General features: G+C 40.9%; 1 protein-coding gene across 3 annotated transcripts; it reads right to left on the bottom strand.

Moving 5' to 3' along the window:
• Positions 1-454: 454 nt before the first annotated feature.
• sgk3 (serum/glucocorticoid regulated kinase family member 3) lies at positions 455-22,059 on the bottom strand. 3 transcript variants are annotated; one of them, XM_083632065.1, is made up of 17 exons: positions 21,609-22,059; positions 13,573-13,772; positions 13,278-13,361; positions 12,939-13,011; positions 12,308-12,383; positions 10,083-10,158; positions 9,380-9,429; positions 9,151-9,208; positions 8,645-8,728; positions 8,414-8,545; positions 5,457-5,569; positions 4,266-4,302; positions 3,720-3,806; positions 2,588-2,683; positions 2,181-2,336; positions 1,906-1,995; positions 455-1,430 (listed from the first exon to the last, which is right to left on the bottom strand). In XM_083632065.1, the coding sequence occupies exons 2-17, from the start codon at positions 13,666-13,668 to the stop codon at positions 1,260-1,262; spliced, it is 1,479 nt and encodes a 492-aa protein (XP_083488191.1). In that variant the 5' UTR covers positions 13,669-13,772; positions 21,609-22,059; the 3' UTR covers positions 455-1,259. The 3 variants fall into 3 exon arrangements, with proteins under 3 accessions (XP_083488191.1, XP_083488192.1, XP_083488193.1); XM_083632066.1 differs by having other exon boundaries at positions 21,846-22,059; XM_083632067.1 differs by having other exon boundaries at positions 21,851-22,059.
• Positions 22,060-22,711: the final 652 nt, after the last annotated feature.

Here is a 22,711-nt window from a genome sequence, read left to right as displayed (position 1 = left end):
AGAAAATACACTCCCATAGGCATACCTGGTTAATATAGTCAGATGAAAGCACGGGTAACAGGCTACCTGCTGGGCATCGCTGCCTGTCGCACCTCTGACGGTGCAATCAGGGCAGCTGCATGAAATGCAGAAATTTACTTAATTTTTATGCCGTCAATGATCTAGATCCAGATTTGAAAGGTAGTGTTATTGTGGCTAGTCTTTGAACTGGATCTGGTCTTATGCAGTCTAGATGGGGCAAAAACAGTGAAATCACCCCCCCCCCCCACACACCAGTTTTCACAAATAGGATAACGGTCTTGAGGTCAATTAGAAGAAAATGCTCCAGTAAAAACAAACACAATCCAGGATTCATTCATTCTCTCACACCCCCACACAGATTCATTACTTGAAGAATGTCATCCAAATATCTGATAAAAGACAGTCCACCACACACACAGTTCTCTAAGTTGTTATTCTATTTTTTTTTATTATTAGTAGTATTATTATTATTGTGCAAGAGTATAGTTGTGCATATTTCTAAATGCTTATTTCTGTCATATGAATACATGTCTTAAGGCGAAAAAAACAAACATAAAAAATGAACTCTGCAGACATAAAGAAAAAACATAATTTTTTTTTTTACATACACATAATGCATTGAAATGACCTGCCAACCAAAATGCTCTTTTCAGTGATCTCTCAAGTATTCCCAATTTCCAGCTGAAAGCTAAATTCACCCTAAATGAATATGATAGCTTTTTACAGTAAATACAGTGAGAACACATGAACAGAGAGCACAGACAAACACATACATTTCCACCTGTCTGTCAAACAGCTGAGAACATTTCATTTTCCTGTGAGGCTTACGTTTAAATTCAACTTTTGAAGTAAACTGCTGTGTGAAGGATGGATTTCATTTCAATTGCAGATTTTGTTCTTTTTAACCAATGGATTATTAAGGCTTTTTTTTAAAGGCTCATTTTAGGAACCACTTTAACTGGATCATCACAAACCAGAAAGTAATACATTAATAAAGAAAGGCTGTCCTTAATTCTTAAAAATATAATCTGTTATATATAAATACAATTGGTAAAAAATAAAAATAAAGTCTTTTTTGACACATTTTCCTGTAACCAAAATTTGTATTTACGTGCCATATTTTCTCAAATGCTTGCTTTGGCTTCACAGAATGGGTTCATCCATGGTATGAATTCTTCCCTTTAGTCAAAAGAAGTTAAGACAGGTTAAGGCAATTCAAGATGTCATCAGGGAAAGATTCATAGGAAGGAGTCATCAGAAGGCGGGGCGTAGGAAAAGCCAAGAAAGGCGTCGTCTGCCTCCATGACACTGGCGTTGACTATGGAATGATCTGCAGACCAGCACACAGAGTTGGGCACCATCTCATCTGTGAACTCGGGATCGAAGTTTGAGATATCATAGGGAGAGTTCTGTAAAGACATGGGGAGGGGGAAGCACACATATAACATGATTGACGATATTACAGCAGGCAGACATACAGATCAGTATCCAGCTTTGTTAAACAGCACGAAATTGTAAAGTGAATTTGAGTCACCTGTCAATCACAGCAAAAGATGTGTACATGTCGGAAGCAAATTTCAGGAGTAAATGACCCTGGTCCAAAAAAAATAAATGCTGCAATATTGCTCACCGAAACTTCGCCGTTGATATATGCACAGTTGCATTGACTGGATATAGGTTTGAAAAATATTTCCTAGTTTATTGTTCCATCCTATGCACCTGATTTAAAGTTTTTAAGGTGTGCAACAGCTCTTTCACAGACTTTGAAAAATATTATTGACATGCAAATTAATCACACGAGAGAAGAAGAAGAGAGAGAAAAAACACTCCCCATGTGTAACGGCCTTAAGGCTGTGACTACTGGCTGAGAAATGAGATCTTTACCACATTGGGCATGAACGGGGGAGGGATCTTCTTCTGTTCAAGGTCATCCCAGTTGATGGAGAAGAAGAAGGTGTGTCCTTTGATCTCATTCTGAACAATGAAGAAAACAAATATCACATCTACAGTAAACATAACTTTGTATTTCTAGAAAATGTTTACGTACTAGATCAAGTAGAAGTAATCAGTGATAATTCCTCTAATCGATGACTAAAAAGAGGTGAACTGATGTACACACATTGGCCACCAGAGGGTGCCCAGTGAATAATCCCACTCACAAAGTCGTCCCTGGAGCCCAGTCTGTGGGCGCCATCTTTCTCCAGCAGTGCCTGCAGGAGGGACCAGGCTGTGCTGGATGCGCCAGGGCGCATCACCAGTGGCTTGTGGAGGATGTTGTCATACATTTCATGTGTGTCCCTGCTGTAGAATGGAGGCTGGGAGACGACAAAGAAGAGAGAAGTCGCTGCATGAGTGTGACAGTGCAATATGGTGCTTTCTCATTTAGCATAACACTTCCCCTCTAATTTGCTACAGACAGTTCAGCAGTACAAAGAGTTAGAACTTTAAGCTGTGGGCAAGAGTAATATCCTCTTACAAGGCCACAAGCCCCCCCCAAAACAAAACAAAACAAAAACAACAACAACAACTATAATTTTGAGGAAGATGGTCCAAAGTAATAACTCACCAGGCCAAAAAGCATTTCATACAGTACTGAGCCCAGGCACCACCAGTCTACTGTGTTGTCGTACGGCTGCTTCCTCAGGACCTCTGGAGCTAGGTACTGCCAGTAAGAAGCAAAACTCATGACAATACATTCACAACTTTGCTTCTGATTTAATACAAACAAATCAAATGTATTATCAACTACATCTGTTCTTAAAAAAAAGAAAAGAAAAAAAAAAGTTCCTGCCCTGCAAAACAAGACACCCTATGCATGCGGTCCAAAGAATGAATACACTCATCCTTGTAAAATGATTAACTGCATTTCATTCTAAAATGGGTAGTTAATTATTGCAAGTTTGACACTGAAGGTGAGGGTTGTTCGTAAAATGCTGGCACAAAACTGGCAGTAGGCAGACAGTACACAGTAGGCAGACACAGTACAGTAGACTGTAGGCAGACACAGTACACAGTAGACTGTAGGCAGACACAGTACACAGTAGACTGTAGGCAGACACAGTACACAGTACACTGTAGGCAGACACAGTACCCAGTAGACTGTAGGCAGACACAGTACACTGTAGGCAGACACAGTACACAGTACACTGTAGGCAGACACAGTAGACTGTAGGCAGACACAGTACACAGTAGGCAGACACAGTACACAGTAGACTGTAGGCAGACACAGTACACAGTACACTGTAGGCAGACACAGTACACAGTACACAGACACAGTACACCAGTGATACTCAACTTGCGGGCCCGCGATGGAATTGCATTTTTTTTTTACAGTGCACCTGAACGCAACATGCATCTTGTCCAATACTCCACTTCTGTTATAGCATTTCAGTCTGGAATATGGAATATCTTTCAATAATCTATGATTTATGATTTAGCTGCTAAATTGTCAAATACCGCCGTCTGCTCGCTATCCAGGCACTTATGTATGTACTTAACCTAACTAACTTAACTAACTATCCGGTGTGCACAACATTGTCAGACTAAACTCCGGCTGACACCCCAAAAACTACAATCCGCTACAGAAAAATGTATATTGTTTGTTTATTAACTGGCCCCTGGCCTTCTATCATTTCACGAAAGTGGCCCCCGGGCAAAGCAAGTTGAGTATCCCTGCAGTACACAGTAGGCCGCGATACCTCAGGTGTCCCACAAAATGTAGAGGTGGTATCCGTCTGCGAAATGCCTTCCTTGCACAATCCGAAGTCGGTCAAAACGATATGGCCCTTTAAAGAGAGGAGCCGGGGACATTTTTACACAGCGTATGCCACACAAGCAGCTCATTATCCCCGGGGACTGAGGATTCTATTGTTGCCCAGGAATGTTGGCCGCAGCGTAGCTCCCTCGCTCCCATTCACGCTTTCCTCACTTTCTCAATAAGGCTAGCCAGGAAAATCGTTGGTAAGATGACCTAATATCCAATCACGACACACACATTCTGTCCTGCTGAAACTGGAAGTGACTCTTGTTCATGGGAGGTATACACTGCTGAGGAATAGGCTTGTGTCATATATCTTATAGTCCTCCTGTGCTGTAACTTTGCAGCATTTGCCCCACCCCCCCCCCCCCCCCCCCCCGACAACATAATATCAAACATGAGAGAATCAGCTGTTCAGCTGTCCTGGTATATATATTGATGTTGTTGATTACACAGCGTCGTCTTGGGGGGGAAGGGGATTACTCACTTCATGGTCAAGAAGGATATTTTCTGGCTTCAAGTCTCTGGAGAAAAAAAAATGTATTTCAACCCAAAAGACACTTCATCATGTGACTGAAGCCAACATCACATCACTTAATTTACAAGGATATCACTTGAAGTATCATGGGGACACACACTTGTGAAAGAAAATTACATTCAAGTCAATTTATCTGCAGTTTTACATTTGCATGCATTTAGTGAGTTAACTAGTGGCTTAATAAAAACGAGCACTGCTAGAGGCTGTAAAATGGCGACTAGTTAAAATGTTCTCAAACCTTTTATATGTGATCTGTTTTTAGGACCTCTGGTTAACTGAGAGATTTTGGTTCGATCATTCAGAGCACTTAAAGGAGAATTCTGTTTTTTTTACAACCTGGACCTTAGGAACCCCCTGGGTGGTACGGGGAGAACATGCAAACTCCACACAGAAAGGCCCTTTCGATGAGATAGCCCACCTGGGCAGTAGGCACTGAAGATATGGGGGGGTCACAACTCCAGCGCCCACAGCGTCCCAGGTGAGAATCGAACCCAGGACCTTTGAGCTGTGAGGCGACAGCGCTTACCACTGCACCACCGTACCCCTGAGTCTGAGCAGTCGATCAGCATGCTAAACACCGCTGATATTTATCTGATTTCCAGAATGTTGACAATGCATTTGAATTCGATGGCCGCCCGTATTTATTTGAGCTGGAATAACGTCATGTGGATTACAAACTGAGGAGCGGGGGAATGGGAGCTGCTATCTCTACCAATGAGACAGACAGCAGACAGAGACAGGGGTGAACACGCTGCACCAAGGTAAATAGAGCGCTCATTTTCTTATTGTCTCTATGATATAATAAGAATATGAGCCGCTGCGTGTCAGAAAATAAGCTATTTACAGGATGTAAATACACGCATTACAGATGCCTCGTTTTCCTCGTTCCCAGGCAGCTGCTTGGCACATACAGCGTCGTGGTACATCGATATAGCTATATATATGTATATATATATATATATATATATATATATATATATATACAGTATATAAAGTGCCCACCTACTATATATATATATAAACTTTCAGGGTGAGTTCAAAATCATAATTAAAGCTGAGAATAATGTCCAGGTTGTAAAAAAAAACTGACTTCTCCTTTAACATGAAGCATGTGTATGTCTAACTCAACCCTCTGCATACCTGTATACAATGTTGAGAGAATGCAGATATCCCAGGGCGCTTGCCATTTCTGCAATATAAAATTTTGCTCTGGGCTCTGGAAATGTCCGCTCTTTCTGAAGATGGAAGAAAAGCTAAAAGAAAAGGGAGGGTTCAGTTCGATTAGTTGAATGATTAGAAATGCCTGAGTGGGTCACGTCTGATCTGAGTGGGTCACGTCTGATCTCAGTGGGTCACGTCTGATCTGAGTGGGTCACATCTGATTTCATGCACTGTCGGCAAGTCCCGCGTCATGAATGCATAGTGCTCACACAGATTGAGCGCTTTGCCAAAAACTGGCTTGGCAAGTTGCTGTTAACTCTCCAATCAGGAAAAGGCTAATGCACCAACACGTGAAAGGGTTTACTACAAACTTGCTGTAAGACAAGTAAAGACATAATCCACAGACCTGCTTATGAATAAATGAACAGTATTGTAATATTTGCTATAAAGTATTGTACAAAAGTGGGAAAAATGCTGCTGGGTCAGAAACAAGGATGTATGCTGTGCTTCTGTCACTGATTTAATGGCATGTATACACATTTTCATAGGTTAATATAGGACGAATCAGCATGACGTCACTTGCCACCAAGAAATGCGGAACCCCGTGGAAGTTATTAGTATGAGTTGTGCCGAACAAACGTTAATATCTCAAAAACTATACATCACATCGCTTATATTTTGACATTCTGAGTGAGAGCAGAAGTAGCTCTCAAGAGTTTGATGTATATGTACATCTCGTGTTAAAGTTGTGTGAACTGTCGCAGTTTTTAAAATGTAAACCGAGTCAGCCGGCTAGAGTCAGACACTCACGTCTCCCAAAGCTCACGCTCCATAGGGTTCCATTGCCGTTGCCACCCAGTGACGCAGTTTGTTTACCAAAATGCTGCTCGGCTGATCCCTCGTATTGAGAGCCAAAGTGCCCAACTACCGTAAATTCCGGACTATAAGCCGCACCTTTTTTCCCGTTTTTTGGCCCCTGCGGCTTATATAACGGTGCGGCTTATCTATGGATTTAAAAAAAAAAAAAAAAAAAAAAAAAAAAAATCTCTCTTTTTTAGCACTCTTTCTAACTATAAATCCTATATAACTATAATAAGTTTTAATTTCCTCTCTTGCCCTCTTTTCACCACACTGTATGACACTGTATGACACTGTGTGCACTGTAAAAAACAACACAGGTGGTGTTGTGTTATGTTGTTTTGTTGAAATGTTAATAAATGGGAGCTTCCTCAAACAGCCATCTCTTTCCCGACAATCCCCTCTGTGCATGAACCCTTACATATGGTAATTAAACATTAAAACACAAAAAAAAAAAAAAAAAAAAAAAAAAAAAATACCATTAAAACACCCGCGGCTTATAGTCCGGTGCGGCTTATATAAGAAAAAAATAGTCAACTTTGCAGGTGCGGCTTATACACCGGTGCGGCTTATAGTCCGGAATTTACGGTACTTCCTGCTTCAGCTACGAACCAGCTACGAATTCGTATACCTACGAATAAATAAATAAAAAATGCTGGTGAGTGGTGACTTTCTTGACTTGCAAAGTGATCTTTTAAATTGACAAACATTATATGTGGACCTCACGGCTGGGATCAAAAAATGATTGTCTCTCGCCATTCACCACCATTCATATTTTTTCGCGGCTGGTTCGCATAGGACCCGAACGGAAGGAGACTTTGGCTCTCTATTGGCTTACACTGCGCACATGGTAAAGAAGTATTTATTCTAATGCAGGAAATTTGGCTAGCTAATACTAGTGTCCTCTAGAGAGAGAGTGGCGTCAGCGGAGGACCAAAATGTGTGACTCATTAGCCAATGAACAGCCAGGAAAGGGTCTCGCGCTACTTTTGAATGCTAAAATAAAACTGATAATGTACAATTTGATTCAAGAAAAAAAAAAAAACGTTCAAAGTACAACACAAACTGTCCATTTTGCTGCAACTCGACAGTGCTGCTTAATCCAGGACCTTACTTCCTGGAACTCTTGAGAGTAAAAAAACTGGTCCATGACCATTGGAGTGAATGAAGATGTTGCGACTCTTCTATATACACGGCTCTGGCTAATACAGTTCTTAGAGAAAGAGTAATTGTATGTAAATGTATGTAATGTGTGGACAGTTTGCAGCTTTAATTTCTGTCACTTTTGCAACAATGTAAGGGTAAGGGTCAGACTATTTACTGAGCATCGTGGCCACTCACTCACTCACACACACACGGTCAGTGACACATGCTGTATGGGCAGCTTTAAAAAGCAGCATGGCGGCTCACGCATGAAGGGGAATCATACTGCATTGAGTCATCTAGTAACCTCTGAGAAGACTTTCACACTGCCGTACTCTCAGTGGACTTCCTATCAAAGCACTTAGGCCATGTTCACATTACAGGCAAATCCGATTAGCTGATAAAGTCATTAATCATCATTATCTTGATTGGTTTCCCAAATCTGATTTGGGAGTGTGTCCGCACTGCCACAAATCTGATTTTCAAGTCAGATCTGTGTGTCCAGACCTAAACAGCCCATCTGCATGAGTTGCTATGGTAACGACGTGGGCGTCAGCAACGTACGTTGGTGATGTGGTTTTCCTGCGCAGAAGCATTTGATGACGAGTTGCGAGTGACGTTCAAATCAGATTTGGTGGATCTGCGCGTCCGCACTGAAGACACATCAGTCAAAAGTACATTTGAAGCAGATTGGAAACTACCTCCATATGTGGTTGGGGACAAGTGACACAAATCAGACTTGGAGCGTCCAGACTCATAAAACCAATCTGGATAAAGTCATTAGTAGGTCACTAAAGTTCACAAATCAGATTTGGCCTCCTAGTCTGAACAAGGCCTTAGAGATATCCTGTGTTATTGGTATTGGCAGCTCCCCTTGGCTCTGTGACTCATTGCTGTGTGAGTGAGCACATCATCACAATAGTGAAACTACTCACTTCTCCTCCATTGACGAAATCCAACACAAAGTACAACTTGTCTGTGGTCTGAAAGGAGTAATGAAGCCCGACCAGGAAAGGGTGTTTCACGTTCTTCAGCAGCACGTTCCGCTCTGCCATGATGTGTTTTTGCTGAGTGGAAAAAGGAAAGGTTTAGTAGGAGAACCTTAATGCCTGTTAGATGGATGGGATCAGGGTGATAAGACTGATATTTGACAGTCAAATAATTACCTCTCTTCTGTTGAGAATGACCCTTTTCTGTAGGATCTTGATTGCATAATACTTCCCATCGTGTTTCCGTTTTGCAAGGAGAACCTTCATCACATGGGTGAGAAAGCACATTGAGCACCAACAGCAGACACAACAGCAGCCTAAAACCTGTGTCACTCCTGCAAAGAAATCTCACTTCCTGAATGCAAATGTCACTACATACAGAAGTAAAACTGTTGTTGCAACTGGTGTTGAGGAAAAACAACAGCAAGAAAAAGTAGCTAGTCATTCAAGTCACTCATATATACTGTATGTGACTGATCTCTTGTCTTCATATTTTAATTTTTTCTGTGATGAAACTGTAATAGACATGGCAGCAACATTTGATCACTATTATAAATAATACATTATATTATTGCATTGGTCTTTTTTAATTCATAGAATTGATTTGTAATTACTCATGAGAATTTTCACACTGGAATTAGAAGAAAGCAACTGCACTTTGAAATACTGCATTGTTCACATACCTTTCCAAAACTCCCCTTCCCTATGACTTTTAAAAAGTCAAAGTCTGTGGGCTTCGCACTGAAAGAAAACAAAACAAGTACGTTTATTTTATGGAAAACAAATAAGATCAAACGAATGAGACGTTTGAAATAGTTACCAAAAAGAGACAACCTGTTTTATGTCAAAAACAACACATTCCTGCAGGTGCAGACATGATTTTTTTTAAGTGCATCTGACTATGGAACATACTGCGGGTTTCCGGACTGTCCCAGATCAATGTTTCTGGAGGTAGAGTTGTTCTGTTAACCAGGAGAGAAAACATGATCGATCAGCAACCAGGAAGTGGCTGAAGGCTATTGAACACTGATTCACTGTCTAGGCCAGTCCATGCATCCAAGAATAGTTTGTCATCAGTACTACACTGACAATATTACACACAACATGTCAACATATTTTGTTATTTGGCAATATTACCAGTTATTCACTGCCTCTCTATCAGTGTTTACCAGGTACCAATCCAAAACAACTTATATTTATATATATATATATATATATATATATATATATATATATATATATATATATATATATATATATATATATATATATATATATATGGAGAGTTGGCAGTTTAATCAGCTTGTAGTATTTCTTTTGATTTATAATTGAGTTGGAATCTGGAGGAAAATCTCTGATAGTGACAAAAGTATTTTAGCCCAGTATCTGACATCAGTGACCGTATCAGTGTATCCACTGTCAAGCAAACAAACAATTGGTCTCGGGACCACAATGGAAATAAGTTTGAGGACTTTTTTGTGATATCCGGATGAATTATTTTGTACTGTATATGCTTGTTACTGTATTTTTTGATTTGTCAAAATAAATTCATTCATTCATTCATTCATTCATTCATTCATTCATTCATTCATTCACAGGTTGATCAGTCACCTACTTTGTCATCCTCATCCTCAGAGGCATCCGAAAAGTTTTTCGTTTTGTCCATCTGTAGGAAGGCCCTCACATCTGGACTGTGACGTTAAAGAGGGAGGAAGACATTGTCGGTGAAATAGCAGAAAGCAGCACTACTTCATCTGTCTTCCTTCATCTTATTCATGTCAAGTATGAAGCATGGCTGATAACATTTGGTCCTCTTTGATTCAGATTTGATACAGTCGGTAATAGAGTGATAGTAACAACACTAATACTTACTGGTGGTAAAGTCGATAATGTAATAGTGATAGTAACAACACTAATACTTACTGGTGGTAAAGTCGGTAATGTAATAGAGTGATAGTAACAACACTAATACTGGTGGTAAAGTCAGTAATGTAATAGAGTGATAGTAACAACACTAATACTTACTGGTGGTAAAGTCAGTAATGTAATAGTGATAGTAACAACACTAATACTTACTGGTGGTAAAGTCAGTAATGTAATAGTGATAGTAACAACACTAATACTTACTGGTGGTAAAGTCAGTAATGTAATAGAGTGATAGTAACAACACTAATACTTACTGGTGGTAAAGTCAGTAATGTAATAGTGATAGTAACAACACTAATACTTACTGGTGGTAAAGTCAGTAATGTAATAGAGTGATAGTAACAACACTAATACTTACTGGTGGTAAAGTCAGTAATGTAATAGAGTGATAGTAACAACACTAATACTTACTGGTGGTAAAGTCAGTAATGTAATAGAGTGATAGTAACAACACTAATACTTACTGGTGGTAAAGTCAGTAATGTAATAGTGATAGTAACAACACTAATACTTACTGGTGGTAAAGTCAGTAATGTAATAGAGTGATAGTAACAACACTAATACTTACTGGTGGTAAAGTCAGTAATGTAATAGAGTGATAGTAACAACACTAATACTTACTGGTGGTAAAGTCAGTAATGTAATAGTGATAGTAACAACACTAATACTTACTGGTGATAAAGTCAGTAATGTAATAGTGATAGTAACAACACTAATACTTACTGGTGGTAAAGTCAGTAATGTAATAGAGTGATAGTAACAACACTAATACTTACTGGTGGTAAAGTCGATAATGTAATAGTGATAGTAACAACACTAATACTTACTGGTGGTAAAGTCGGTAATGTAATAGAGTGATAGTAACAACACTAATACTGGTGGTAAAGTCAGTAATGTAATAGAGTGATAGTAACAACACTAATACTTACTGGTGGTAAAGTCAGTAATGTAATAGTGATAGTAACAACACTAATACTTACTGGTGGTAAAGTCAGTAATGTAATAGTGATAGTAACAACACTAATACTTACTGGTGGTAAAGTCAGTAATGTAATAGAGTGATAGTAACAACACTAATACTTACTGGTGGTAAAGTCAGTAATGTAATAGTGATAGTAACAACACTAATACTTACTGGTGGTAAAGTCAGTAATGTAATAGAGTGATAGTAACAACACTAATACTTACTGGTGGTAAAGTCAGTAATGTAATAGAGTGATAGTAACAACACTAATACTTACTGGTGGTAAAGTCAGTAATGTAATAGAGTGATAGTAACAACACTAATACTTACTGGTGGTAAAGTCAGTAATGTAATAGTGATAGTAACAACACTAATACTTACTGGTGGTAAAGTCAGTAATGTAATAGAGTGATAGTAACAACACTAATACTTACTGGTGGTAAAGTCAGTAATGTAATAGAGTGATAGTAACAACACTAATACTTACTGGTGGTAAAGTCAGTAATGTAATAGTGATAGTAACAACACTAATACTTACTGGTGGTAAAGTCAGTAATGTAATAGTGATAGTAACAACACTAATACTTACTGGTGGTAAAGTCAGTAATGTAATAGAGTGATAGTAACAACACTAATACTTACTGGTGGTAAAGTCGATAATGTAATAGTGATAGTAACAACACTAATACTTACTGGTGGTAAAGTCGGTAATGTAATAGAGTGATAGTAACAACACTAATACTGGTGGTAAAGTCAGTAATGTAATAGAGTGATAGTAACAACACTAATACTTACTGGTGGTAAAGTCAGTAATGTAATAGTGATAGTAACAACACTAATACTTACTGGTGGTAAAGTCAGTAATGTAATAGTGATAGTAACAACACTAATACTTACTGGTGGTAAAGTCAGTAATGTAATAGAGTGATAGTAACAACACTAATACTTACTGGTGGTAAAGCTGAGGATGTGACACAAGTCGCTGGATGAACTCATGTAACCCTGTTCTTCTTTGTTTGATGAACTCTATGCGATCAATGAAAGCAGCTTATACTGATGTACTAGTGAATGATGCTGTCTATAGAGAGGCAAAGTGAGATTTTCATCCGCACATTTATTTTCCCATAGACATTTCGTAAAATGCGTATAAAAATAGTTTTACTGGTTCAAACCAAATGGTACAGATATATTTAGAAACAGGAGAGACCGCATAACTTTTCACTCAGACCAAAACGTAAAAAACTGCAGATTTAAAGAAAATATTTTTTCGATGTTTTTTGTTTTTGTTTTGGTCCAAGTGAAATGTTCTATGGTCTCTCCTGATTCTAAATATAGCTGAACCGTTTGGTTTGAAGAAGTAAAACTATTTTTATACAGAAAATAAATGGCAGATAAAAATCTCTGGTACAGTGATGAAGCAGGAAGTAGGCGGTCACTTTGCCTCTCTATTGAATTATGACACGAGACATATTTACATTGCATGCTGTGTATTGGTAAATGCAAATCTGGAACCACTATATGAATTGCTACTACTACTACTGACACATTAAAAATACTTCAGTGTTTTGTGCCAACACTTACCTGGGTCAAAATTATCCCCAAATATCCTCTTAGCTGGAATTTTCAAGTTCATAGATGGAAACTGTTTCCTTAACTGCATTAAAAGACATTAAAAGACAGTAGCAGAGAGACGTCAGGGCGTCCAAAAAGGCCATAATCACAAGATTTGAATGAATGAATGACACAATGGCATGACAAAAAAAAAATCAAAAAATTTGTGATTGACTCATATGGAACACATACTGAAATAGTCATACTGTCTGTACTTTTACTGAACTCTTAAAGATAATATGGTCATATGTTGGGTATCCCACACCCTGTAAGATTGATCTCTCTAAGTGATGAGGTTCTACTACTCACTGCGTTGTAGAGTTTATCAAACTCTGCATATCGCCTGAAGACAAACCACTCATGTCTTCCAACACTGACCATCACTTTGTAAACCTGCAAAAAAGGTAAGGAGAGCTCATGGAAACACAGTTGCCACAGCAGCAGCGTCACGCGTTAATATGGTGACTTAACGTGATTACGCTAATTTGACACAAATAGCATTCACAGACACTTGGTGCCCGACTATCAAAGATGTCAATGGTAACTGGTAGAATTCAATTCACTCATTGATCAAAGCAGCAGTGAAAAGAGGTTTTAGACGCACGGTGTAGCGCTTCTTCTTGTCCCTCTGCTCGTTGTAGCAGGGGATGCTGACATTGGGGCAGTTGGGTTGTTCCTCCATCCTGGGGGCCGTTGGCATTCACAGGTGAAAGGTCGTAAAGTAATGGTCAGAGGTCCAGTTCTTTAGGGGTCCTCCACAATAAGGCTTCATGTGTACAACTGGCCCATCCCCATGCTGGATCACTATGTCGGGAGGAGGAGAAATGTGCAAAATTAGAATTCCAACAGGAAGTTAAACTATTAGATGCATTTTTTCTTTTCTTTTTTAGAATTTCAAAGACATGCATTGAAATCTGTATAAAACAGTAATGTATCTTCTTTCAGAGAAAACAATTTTATTTGAGAAATTGAGAAAGATAAAAAAAAAAGGGGTGAATATCATTGTATTGACTCATATGTTACTGTTACTGTTACTGTTTTATATCGTTACGTGTAAGATTTTTATTTTGTTTCTTTTAGTTATCTGGTAGTCTAATACAAGTGAATGTGTTAGGCAGGTCTGCCATGCTCACCGAATGTGTGGTCTGTTATAGCAGAATGTGATTTTGTTTGGTTGTCTGTATGTCTGTTGCTAATGTTATCTTGTATTTGAGGGGAGGGGAGGGGGGAGAGTACAGTTCTATTGTGGAACAGATGACATGTTGCAAGTGATGCATAATGTAATTTGTTAGGTTACATAACTGTCAAAAATCCCTCAAACATTCAAACATCCTTGTTTTAAGCTTTTGTTTCTCAAAGAGCTAAGAAAGCCAAAACAAGACAATCAATACTTTTCCAAGTTAGTTCTATTCAGTAATGAGTACTGAAAAAGATTTTTTTTTTTTTTTGATGTAGCCCTTCTCAATTAGCTGATTCATTGATGAAACATTCTAATAATATGTTTGATTTATTATCAAAATAACGTCAATCATCGACCTTTGCCCCACGGTGCATCTACACTTATCAACCTCCTTGTGTTTGAACTGTTTGAATTGTTTGTTATGGCTAATTTATGGCTAGCCTAGCACATCCAATAACAACACAGCGCTCAGGTTCAGATCAAATAGCACATCCAATAACAACACAGCGCTCAGGTTCAGATCAAATAGGCCACTCCTCCCAAAAAGACCCCTTCAGGTATCCCAGTCATTGCCTGCATGAGTGTTGAAGTCTCCCAGCAGGTCTAGGAAGGAAGTCAGTCGGAGCCTTTTCCAGCACCCCACCCAGCCTCTCCAATACCCCTTTCAGAACCAAGGTCCAGCCAGGGTTATTAGAATAAAAGGGTTATTCCCACGTTGAATGTGTGTGTGAATGGGTTAACCCGCCCGCCCGACTCGGCCAGGTGGGTCAGACAAGTTTTGATTTCAGATTGAATGGCACCACCCGGGTTGCTATTTGTTATGCTAATATGCTAATTCTTATGTATCTCTCGGGGGTTGTGAGGGACCCGGGTCCTACCTGAATTGTCATGACCGGGCATTAACCTGTGTTGACTGACTTGGTGTGAATTGACAAAAGAAGGGTTGAACATGGGTCAAGTAACCCTGGTCCGACCCTGGTCGTTGGTCTGAAAGTGGTACAAGAAGGCCAAATACTCCAAACTGCTGTTAGGCGTGTGCACGCAAACAACAAACGTCCGAGTTTTCCCCTCTAACATGCAGTTGCATTGAGGCGACCCTCTCTTCCACTGGGAGAAACTCCAACTGTGCGACTGAGGCCTCCCATCCTGGACGACTCCCGAGTGGGAGAGGGACATCTTTGCTTTGGTTCCAGATCGACACTGTGCAGGAGGTGAGACCAACCACGGTCCACATCCTGGGGACACATGGTCTAACTTCGTTCTCTCTCTTTCCTTATTAAAAAAAAAAACAAAAAAAAAACGAACCTAAACCTAACCTAAACTTGTACCACTAACCTAAACTTGTACCACTGTTCATTCAGAAGTTGTAGTTGTCATAGACTGTGCTCCATAGTTGATTGCTCTATTGCTGACAAAAAATGTGTTATTGTAAGTCGCTTTGGATAAAAGCGTCTGCCAAATGACGTAATGTAATGTAATGTAATGTCTCACGCTGGGGACACATGGTCTCACGCTGGGTTGTTGCTCAAACTCACATGCATGCGCTGCGCGGGGGGCGGGAGTCACGCTACGGGGAGAAATGAAGCCACTTCCCCGGTGGCAACTCACCAGGCAAGACCGCGGCTTCGCTAAACCCCCGCCTCCGGCCTAGCGGAGCTGACGTTACACACAACTACAAAGGGCTTCCCGAGGAGCGGACTTTTTCTCTCTCAAAACAATTGAAAACCACCGTCATGTTAAAGCTGAGCAAGGAGATCGATTTTATTTCACCAGAGCCGAAGGCAGCAACACAAAAGACTGATGGAAATAACAGAAGAGAGGGTAAGCCCCACTAAACTGCTATCCAGTATTGACAGTAGATACAGTAAACACGATTCTGCCTGATAGTCGTCTGCAGTGTTTTCACGTCACGGTATGGTACCGGGTTGACAGCGCTGGAACCTCAACAAAGGCACATGTCCGTCATGCTCCCTGCCATTTTCGTTTTAAAGTATCCGTAGCGAAAAGCACCTTCGCGCAGTGGCAAACCCCGCCCCTTAGCGCCACCGTCAAATCAACAAGCTTATAACATAAATGGGTCGCACGTAAATTGACAGGGTCGGTCAGAAACCGGAACCGAAAAAAAAAAAAATTAGGCCTAAGGGGCACACGGTGGCTCAGTGGTAAGGGCCGTCGCCTCACAGCTAGAAGGTCCTGGGTTCGATTCCCACCTGGGACGCTGTGAGAGCTGAAGGAGTGCGTGCCCGTCCGCATGTCCTCGAGTGCCCACCACCGACTGGGTGGGGTCGTCAAAAAGGGCCTTTCTGTGTGGAGTTTGCATGTTCTCCCCCCGTGCCCCCTGGGGGCTTTCCTTCATATAGGAACCCCTCACCAAAACATGCAATATCCTGGTCGCTGAAGTGGTGCCTCCTCTGGTTGTTCAGGGCGCCTGTTCGGAGGGAGGGGAACTCGTTGGAATAGCGTGATCCTCCCACGTGCTATGTCCTACCAGTGAAGCTTCCCCTGTCAGATGAAAAGAAGCGGCTGGCTACTGCCCATGTCTCGGAGGAAGCATGGAGCCAGTTTCAGCTCTCCCCAGATCAGCAGAGGGTGGAGCAGCAACCAGTATAAATAAATTAAAATTAGCAATAATGGGGCATAAAATGGGATAAAAAATCTGGGGGGAAGCATGAGTGTTTCACTGAGTTTTATTGTCACAGTGATGGTCTAAAACGCTAGATTCAGGTGTGTTTTCACCGCGCCAAGAATGAAACACTGAATCTCTACAAATATTTGCCATGAAACTTTAAAGACATTGGAGTTAAAGCGGGCAGGCTCCCTCGCCGTGGGCAGTTAACTCACCCTCCTTCCTCCTCTGACCCTGAACACCATCATCCACCCTTTCATCTGAGTATTCAGCCACTCTCCCTACTCTTCCCTGCCACGATTTTCATGGAAAACCTCTTTTCAACATTATTGCAAAAATATACCCTAACACTTAAATATCACCGTAATATAGATTCATTTCTCTATAAGACGCCGCATCTCTCTTTTTCCATCGCTCCTTCCAAGAGAATGAGTGCAGATCTGTTAGCATCCTCCACAAGCATTCATCTCACACTCACACACAGTCTCTAGTGTGAACACATGTGAACACGTGAACACACACACACACACACACACACACACACACACACACACACACACACACACACACACACACGCACGCACTCATGCTGCGTCTGTGACATTCTCCCTGGTTCCTGTCGGTGGGAAAGGTAGGCTATTTTTAGATCCAGGGGTATTTGAAGCCTGACTTACACAATAGGCATAGCGCAGACCATGAAGTTATTCTTCCGGGACCTTAAGAGCAGGGGGGAGAAGCTCATTAACGAGTGAAAACACTCCTTCCATGACAGCTACACGTGACCTGCCTTCTCTAAAGAAGAGGGAAGGGGGCACAGCGCTAATACACTCATAGCTGCATTATAGCCGTCCTACAGTAATGAGATGTGTCCGCTGAACTCAACTGATGAGTGAACCGAAGACATGCTATTAAACTGTTCTGCAGGTTCAATCATAACGAACAGTGATTTGGAGTTGTGTCACGTCTGTGTTCCTTTGACAACAAAGCGCTTTTGTCCGCTGCTCTGACTTTGTCCATTGTTTGATGGCAGTGAGGTCAGCTTGGTTTTGTTGTTCCCTATTCTTTCCCTTCAGACCACAAAGCATCTTCTGCTCAGCCCGCTGGTCTCACAAGCATCTTCTGCTCAGCCCGCTGGTCTCACAAGCATCTTCTGCTCAGCCCGCTGGTCTCACAAAGCACTCGGCAACTCTGCTCATGGACACCTTTTTCCCCCATTGGACTATTGATCCTGAAGGCATCCTGACATTCTGCTCACGTCGGAGCGAGGATGCAGCGAGAGAGAGAGAGAGAGAGAGGGGGGGGGGGGGGGGGGAGAGGGAGAGAGAGAGAGAGAGAGAGAGAGAGGGGGGGGGGGGGGGAGAGAGGGAGAGAGAGAGGGGGAGAGAGATAGGGCCCTCTATAAAATGCACGATGTGTGCAATCAGAGGGACCTTCAATGCCGGCCTCTTCATCATCGCTCTCCTCTCCTTCTCTCCTGCTGTCCTTCTCAAAGTTTCTCTTTCATTTTCTCTCTCTCATTTGCTCTCAGAAAGCAGATTCAAAAAGACCAATATCATGAAACTCTCTTTCTCTTTCACACAGGTGCATGTGTGCACGTGCGCGCGCGCGCACGCACGCACGCACGCACGCACACACACACACACACACACACACACACACACACACACACACACACACACACGCACACACACACCAAAAACAGGTGGATTTCAGCTACTATTAAAAAAAGGTTATTAAAATAGCGTAATTGGGTGGGGAATTTTGAGATTTAACAGCCAGTGTCAAAAACGGTAGAGCAGCGGTTCTCAAACTTGTTTGGCTTCAGTACTTTTCCCTGATTTCTGAATCCAAGTACCCCCTTGCCTTTACCCAACTACTTACAATGCAATGAATGAATGATAACCCACCTTTTGAAGAACATAACATTACAAAATAAGAAATGGAGTGAAAGAGTTGATGCATTTAGTGCGTCCCGAGCTTTATTATACAGTATATGGTCCGGAGCAGATTTATTTTAACGTTTCATTTATTTTCATGATTTATTCTGACATTTTTACCATTTTCCCCTTTCTCTCACGTACGCCCTGCAGTACCTCCACGTACCCCTAGTTTGGGAAGCATTGCCGGGTAGTAGAGCCTACTACTTCCTTGAGCTTCCCTCCCTCACATCTGTGTGGGTTTCTCATGGTTCAATGACTGTGGAAGTCCCAGGCTAGGCTAGGACCCGCTTTATAACATTCCACACATACCTGTGTTCAAAGGGGAAATAAACTAGCCCATAAGCCAACAACCTAAATCTTCGGCCACTCATCGGTGTGGAATGCTGTTAGTACACCGCACCTTACTACTGCTGACAGGCATTGTCAAGTTTAGTGTCCAGAGAGCGGTAATTGAAATCACAGGTTGGGGGAAGCATAATGAAGAACAAGATGAATGTTTAAACACACCTCTGAGCCACAGCTCAAGCTACGCCTGCCTGCGTTCACTTCACGCTACGACTTGAATGAACTTGTGCTGACAGGCACAAATATGCTGGGCCACTACACGGGATCAGAAATAGCATTCTTCCTGCTTCGTTCAAACACACATCCTTGCCTGTGTGGACATCCTACGAGGATGTTGGGCATCATTTTTCAGCCCCTGTGTGCAGCATGCGCGTGTGTGTGTGTGTGTGTGTGTGTGTGTGTGTGTGTGTCTGTGTGTGTGTCTGTGTGTGTGTGTGTGTGTGTGATCGCATGAGAAGCAATCTGAGCAAGAGAGAGAAAAAACGAAGTCATCCTAGAATGATCAGATGTGAAAACTCATCCAAACATGCAGCCATTGACAAATACAAAAGGCACCCAGCCAAGCAGAAATGGTTCAAGTTAGCCACACAACACAAGCCTAGTTTGAATTCACTCACAGTGCATTCACAGAGAAACTACCTACTTCAGAAACCTACTGTATATAATGTCAATATTTTTAACAGCCTTTTGTTATAACCAGAGAATTATACTTCACAATATTAACTATTATAAATACAATTTCATTGACTAAACATGGTTTGCAAATGTCTGTTTAATTTGGTAAAAAAACAAGCACACCCTGAACAGTCCGAGTCAAACCATATCAGTTAGGACAGGTTAGGTCAATGTAAAGAATAGTCTGCATTCCTTTCCAAATGTCTCCTTGAAATGCAACTGAGAGAGAGCTTTCACTCGGATACAGGAAGTGCTAGTGCAGCTGGAGAAGTGTGAGGCCTGAACTCAGTCACCCCCTTAATGCATGTGACCTGACTGAGCATCTGGGTAAACGCCTAACCTTAAGCAAACTGTCCAGACCACTCACACACATCCACAGTCTGCTGCAAACTGTCCACACAACTCACACACATCCACAGTCTGCAAACTGTGGCTCAGTCTGCATTTCACACACAGACTAGATAAAGGGGTACCCAAACGAGTGGGATTTAGTTTCTGCATTAAAAATAAAACATAAAAATAATAAATGTTTGATTTCTTCTGCAAGCTACTTATTGATGGCCTGAGAATCTCCCTGTTGGGCACCTTGGCCTGGCCTGGACTAGATCAACTTGTAGTCTAGATCAACTTGTAGTCTAATGACAGACTATTGCCAACGGCTTCATCAACTGTAAGAAACACAATTATAAACACAGAAGCTGAGGTGCCCTAGATGTGCAAGCCAAACCGACTCTCCACATTAGACGATAGATTTGAGCTCATGCCACAATGGTGTGTGCTTGATCAACTTCTAGCTGTCACAGATGAATGGCTCTCAATGTGTGGGTTAGGGAAACCAACAGAAGACTGAGATTAAATTCACCGTGCCATTAAAAAAAAAATCTTACCACATAAACAGGTGCTTCACAGCCACCTGTTACATAAAGGATCCAGTACCTCTTCAACTCGGAACAAAAGGAAAGTAAACACATTTCCAGTTTACTCAAACCGGGCTATTGTTAAGGGGAGGTTCAGAGGGGAGATTGGGGGGGGGGGGGGATACCATCCCCTTTGTCACAACCAATTATCATTTATTTAACTTATCATTAACTGGGTTTTATGTCATAACATTCAAGAGAAAACAAATATTCGCCCACACATCATCCAACATAGAAATGCTTGATGACTTGAGTCTAAACAAATCAGCCACTGGCCATGATGGGACACGTGCAGCTGGATCAACACAGACGACATGACAGGATTCATTTGGACAACTTTTGACGTCTGGCACATCAAAACAGACAGAGCACACGATTTCAAACGTGGGTGTCATTTCCAAACAAAACAGGACTGAGAGGGGCCCACCTTCTCCTTGACTTTTGTTGAAATATATTTGCTAAGCAACATATATCGGCTCAAGAAAAGTAAAATTTAAAGAAAAAGTGGGTTCACTCACAATGTGCATCTAAGTTGCAGGTAGTATTTGTTGTGTTGTTTTATCTTTCTATTTTACTTGATTATTTTCTTTGATATGGATTTGATCGTTTTATCTGTCTTGTATCTGCCTTCTATTGATGTTAGCATTGTGAGATGCATGCTGTGTATGTATGAAACGTCGTATACAAATAAAGGTTATTAAAGTTTTAACTTGAGGCTATGCTGTGTTAGAAATCTCAACACAGATGACATGTATATTGTAGGAAGGAAAACAACATGCGAGAGGAACAAAATAAGCAAGAGGAGTTGAACACACACACACACACACACACACACACACACACACACACACACACACACACACACACACACACACACACACACACACTGAAAGGTTTGACAAGCGAACAAGCTGTTGTGTAGTCTAGAAATTTAAACGAACGAGCAAAGGTACTTACAGAATTGGACCATGCATGTGTTAAAACCCAACTAGTCTATTGTTTATGTTATGGTGCTCCAGTGGAACCTCTGGATTCGTGTCTTCAAAAACCGAAAAAAGTTATGTAATATCACTGCTATATCGCTACTATTCCCTATAAAATGTATACAATGTGTTGATTTCAATGCTTGTTAGGCTCGGTACCTAACTAGCTAGCGTTAACATTAGCAAGAGAGAACAAGGTAACATCCCGTACCTTACAGTATTTTGCTGCGGTTTCCATCTAACGTTATGTGTTTCCTTAGTTCCAGGGGGGGGGTGTCGGTGTAAAGCAAGCGAGTTGTCAATAAACACAACAAAAGCAGTAGTAGTTTGTGCAAAAAGCACTCAACCCTTCAAAAAAGCACAGGGTGTACTTTCTTGCTAAGCGCTACATAAGCTTCTGTCAACTGGCTGAAAAGCAGGAAACATCAGCGTCTATCCTGGCCGCAGAAAGTTCCAATGAAATTTGTCACGGGACCACACTTCTACAACGAGCGTCAAGCCACACATAATAGACAATGTAATTTCCTGCATTGTATTTTTCAAAATAAACCATATATATATATATATATATATATATATAAAATATTGGGAGGCATGATTATTTATTTCCGGTCTAGCTCTGCGCTATGTGGCAGGCTTTACACAGCTACTTGATGGTGAAAACAAAACAGCATGAAATGATCAAACAGTGTCACCTACAGGTAAGGCAGCATATTACGCAGATTGACCACACAAACGAATTGGTCATGATCTTTAGGCATCTTATTTCACGACACTGACACACTGCTAGAACAATAGATAAGCTGCAATGCTTCTAGTGCTGCAGTGTATTATAAACCTCTAGTCCTTTCTCCAACTTATCTGATCAAAATCATATTTATAGCGGATCAGACTAATTATTAGTGATGTGAAAATGATAGCCTATATATGGTTGGGCAGGGGGGGAAACAAACAAAACAGCCTATCTTCAAATAATAATAATAATAATAATAATAATAATAATAATAATAATAATAATAATAATAATAATAATAATAATAATAATGCTACTCTTATAATAACTCTAATAACTACTAC

Source organism: Poromitra crassiceps (assembly GCF_964638095.1).
Source record: "Poromitra crassiceps genome assembly, chromosome: 2".
Lineage (NCBI taxonomy): Eukaryota > Metazoa > Chordata > Actinopteri > Beryciformes > Melamphaidae > Poromitra > Poromitra crassiceps.
This window is presented reverse-complemented; position numbering and strand designations above follow the sequence as displayed.

Bases quoted from the DNA above. Each gene is read 5' to 3' on its own strand.
- sgk3 (XM_083632065.1), bottom strand. From the start codon at position 13,668: ATGCCAACGGCCCCCAGGATGGAGGAACAACCCAACTGCCCCAATGTC. The intron at 12,384-12,938 runs GTAAGTGTTGGC...TTGATCGCATAG, and splicing joins TGGGGATAATTTTGACCCAG to AGTTCATCAAACAAAGAAGA. The intron at 1,431-1,905 runs GTAAAGATCTCA...ATGTCTTTACAG, and splicing joins CCCCGTTCATGCCCAATGTG to AACTCTCCCTATGATATCTC.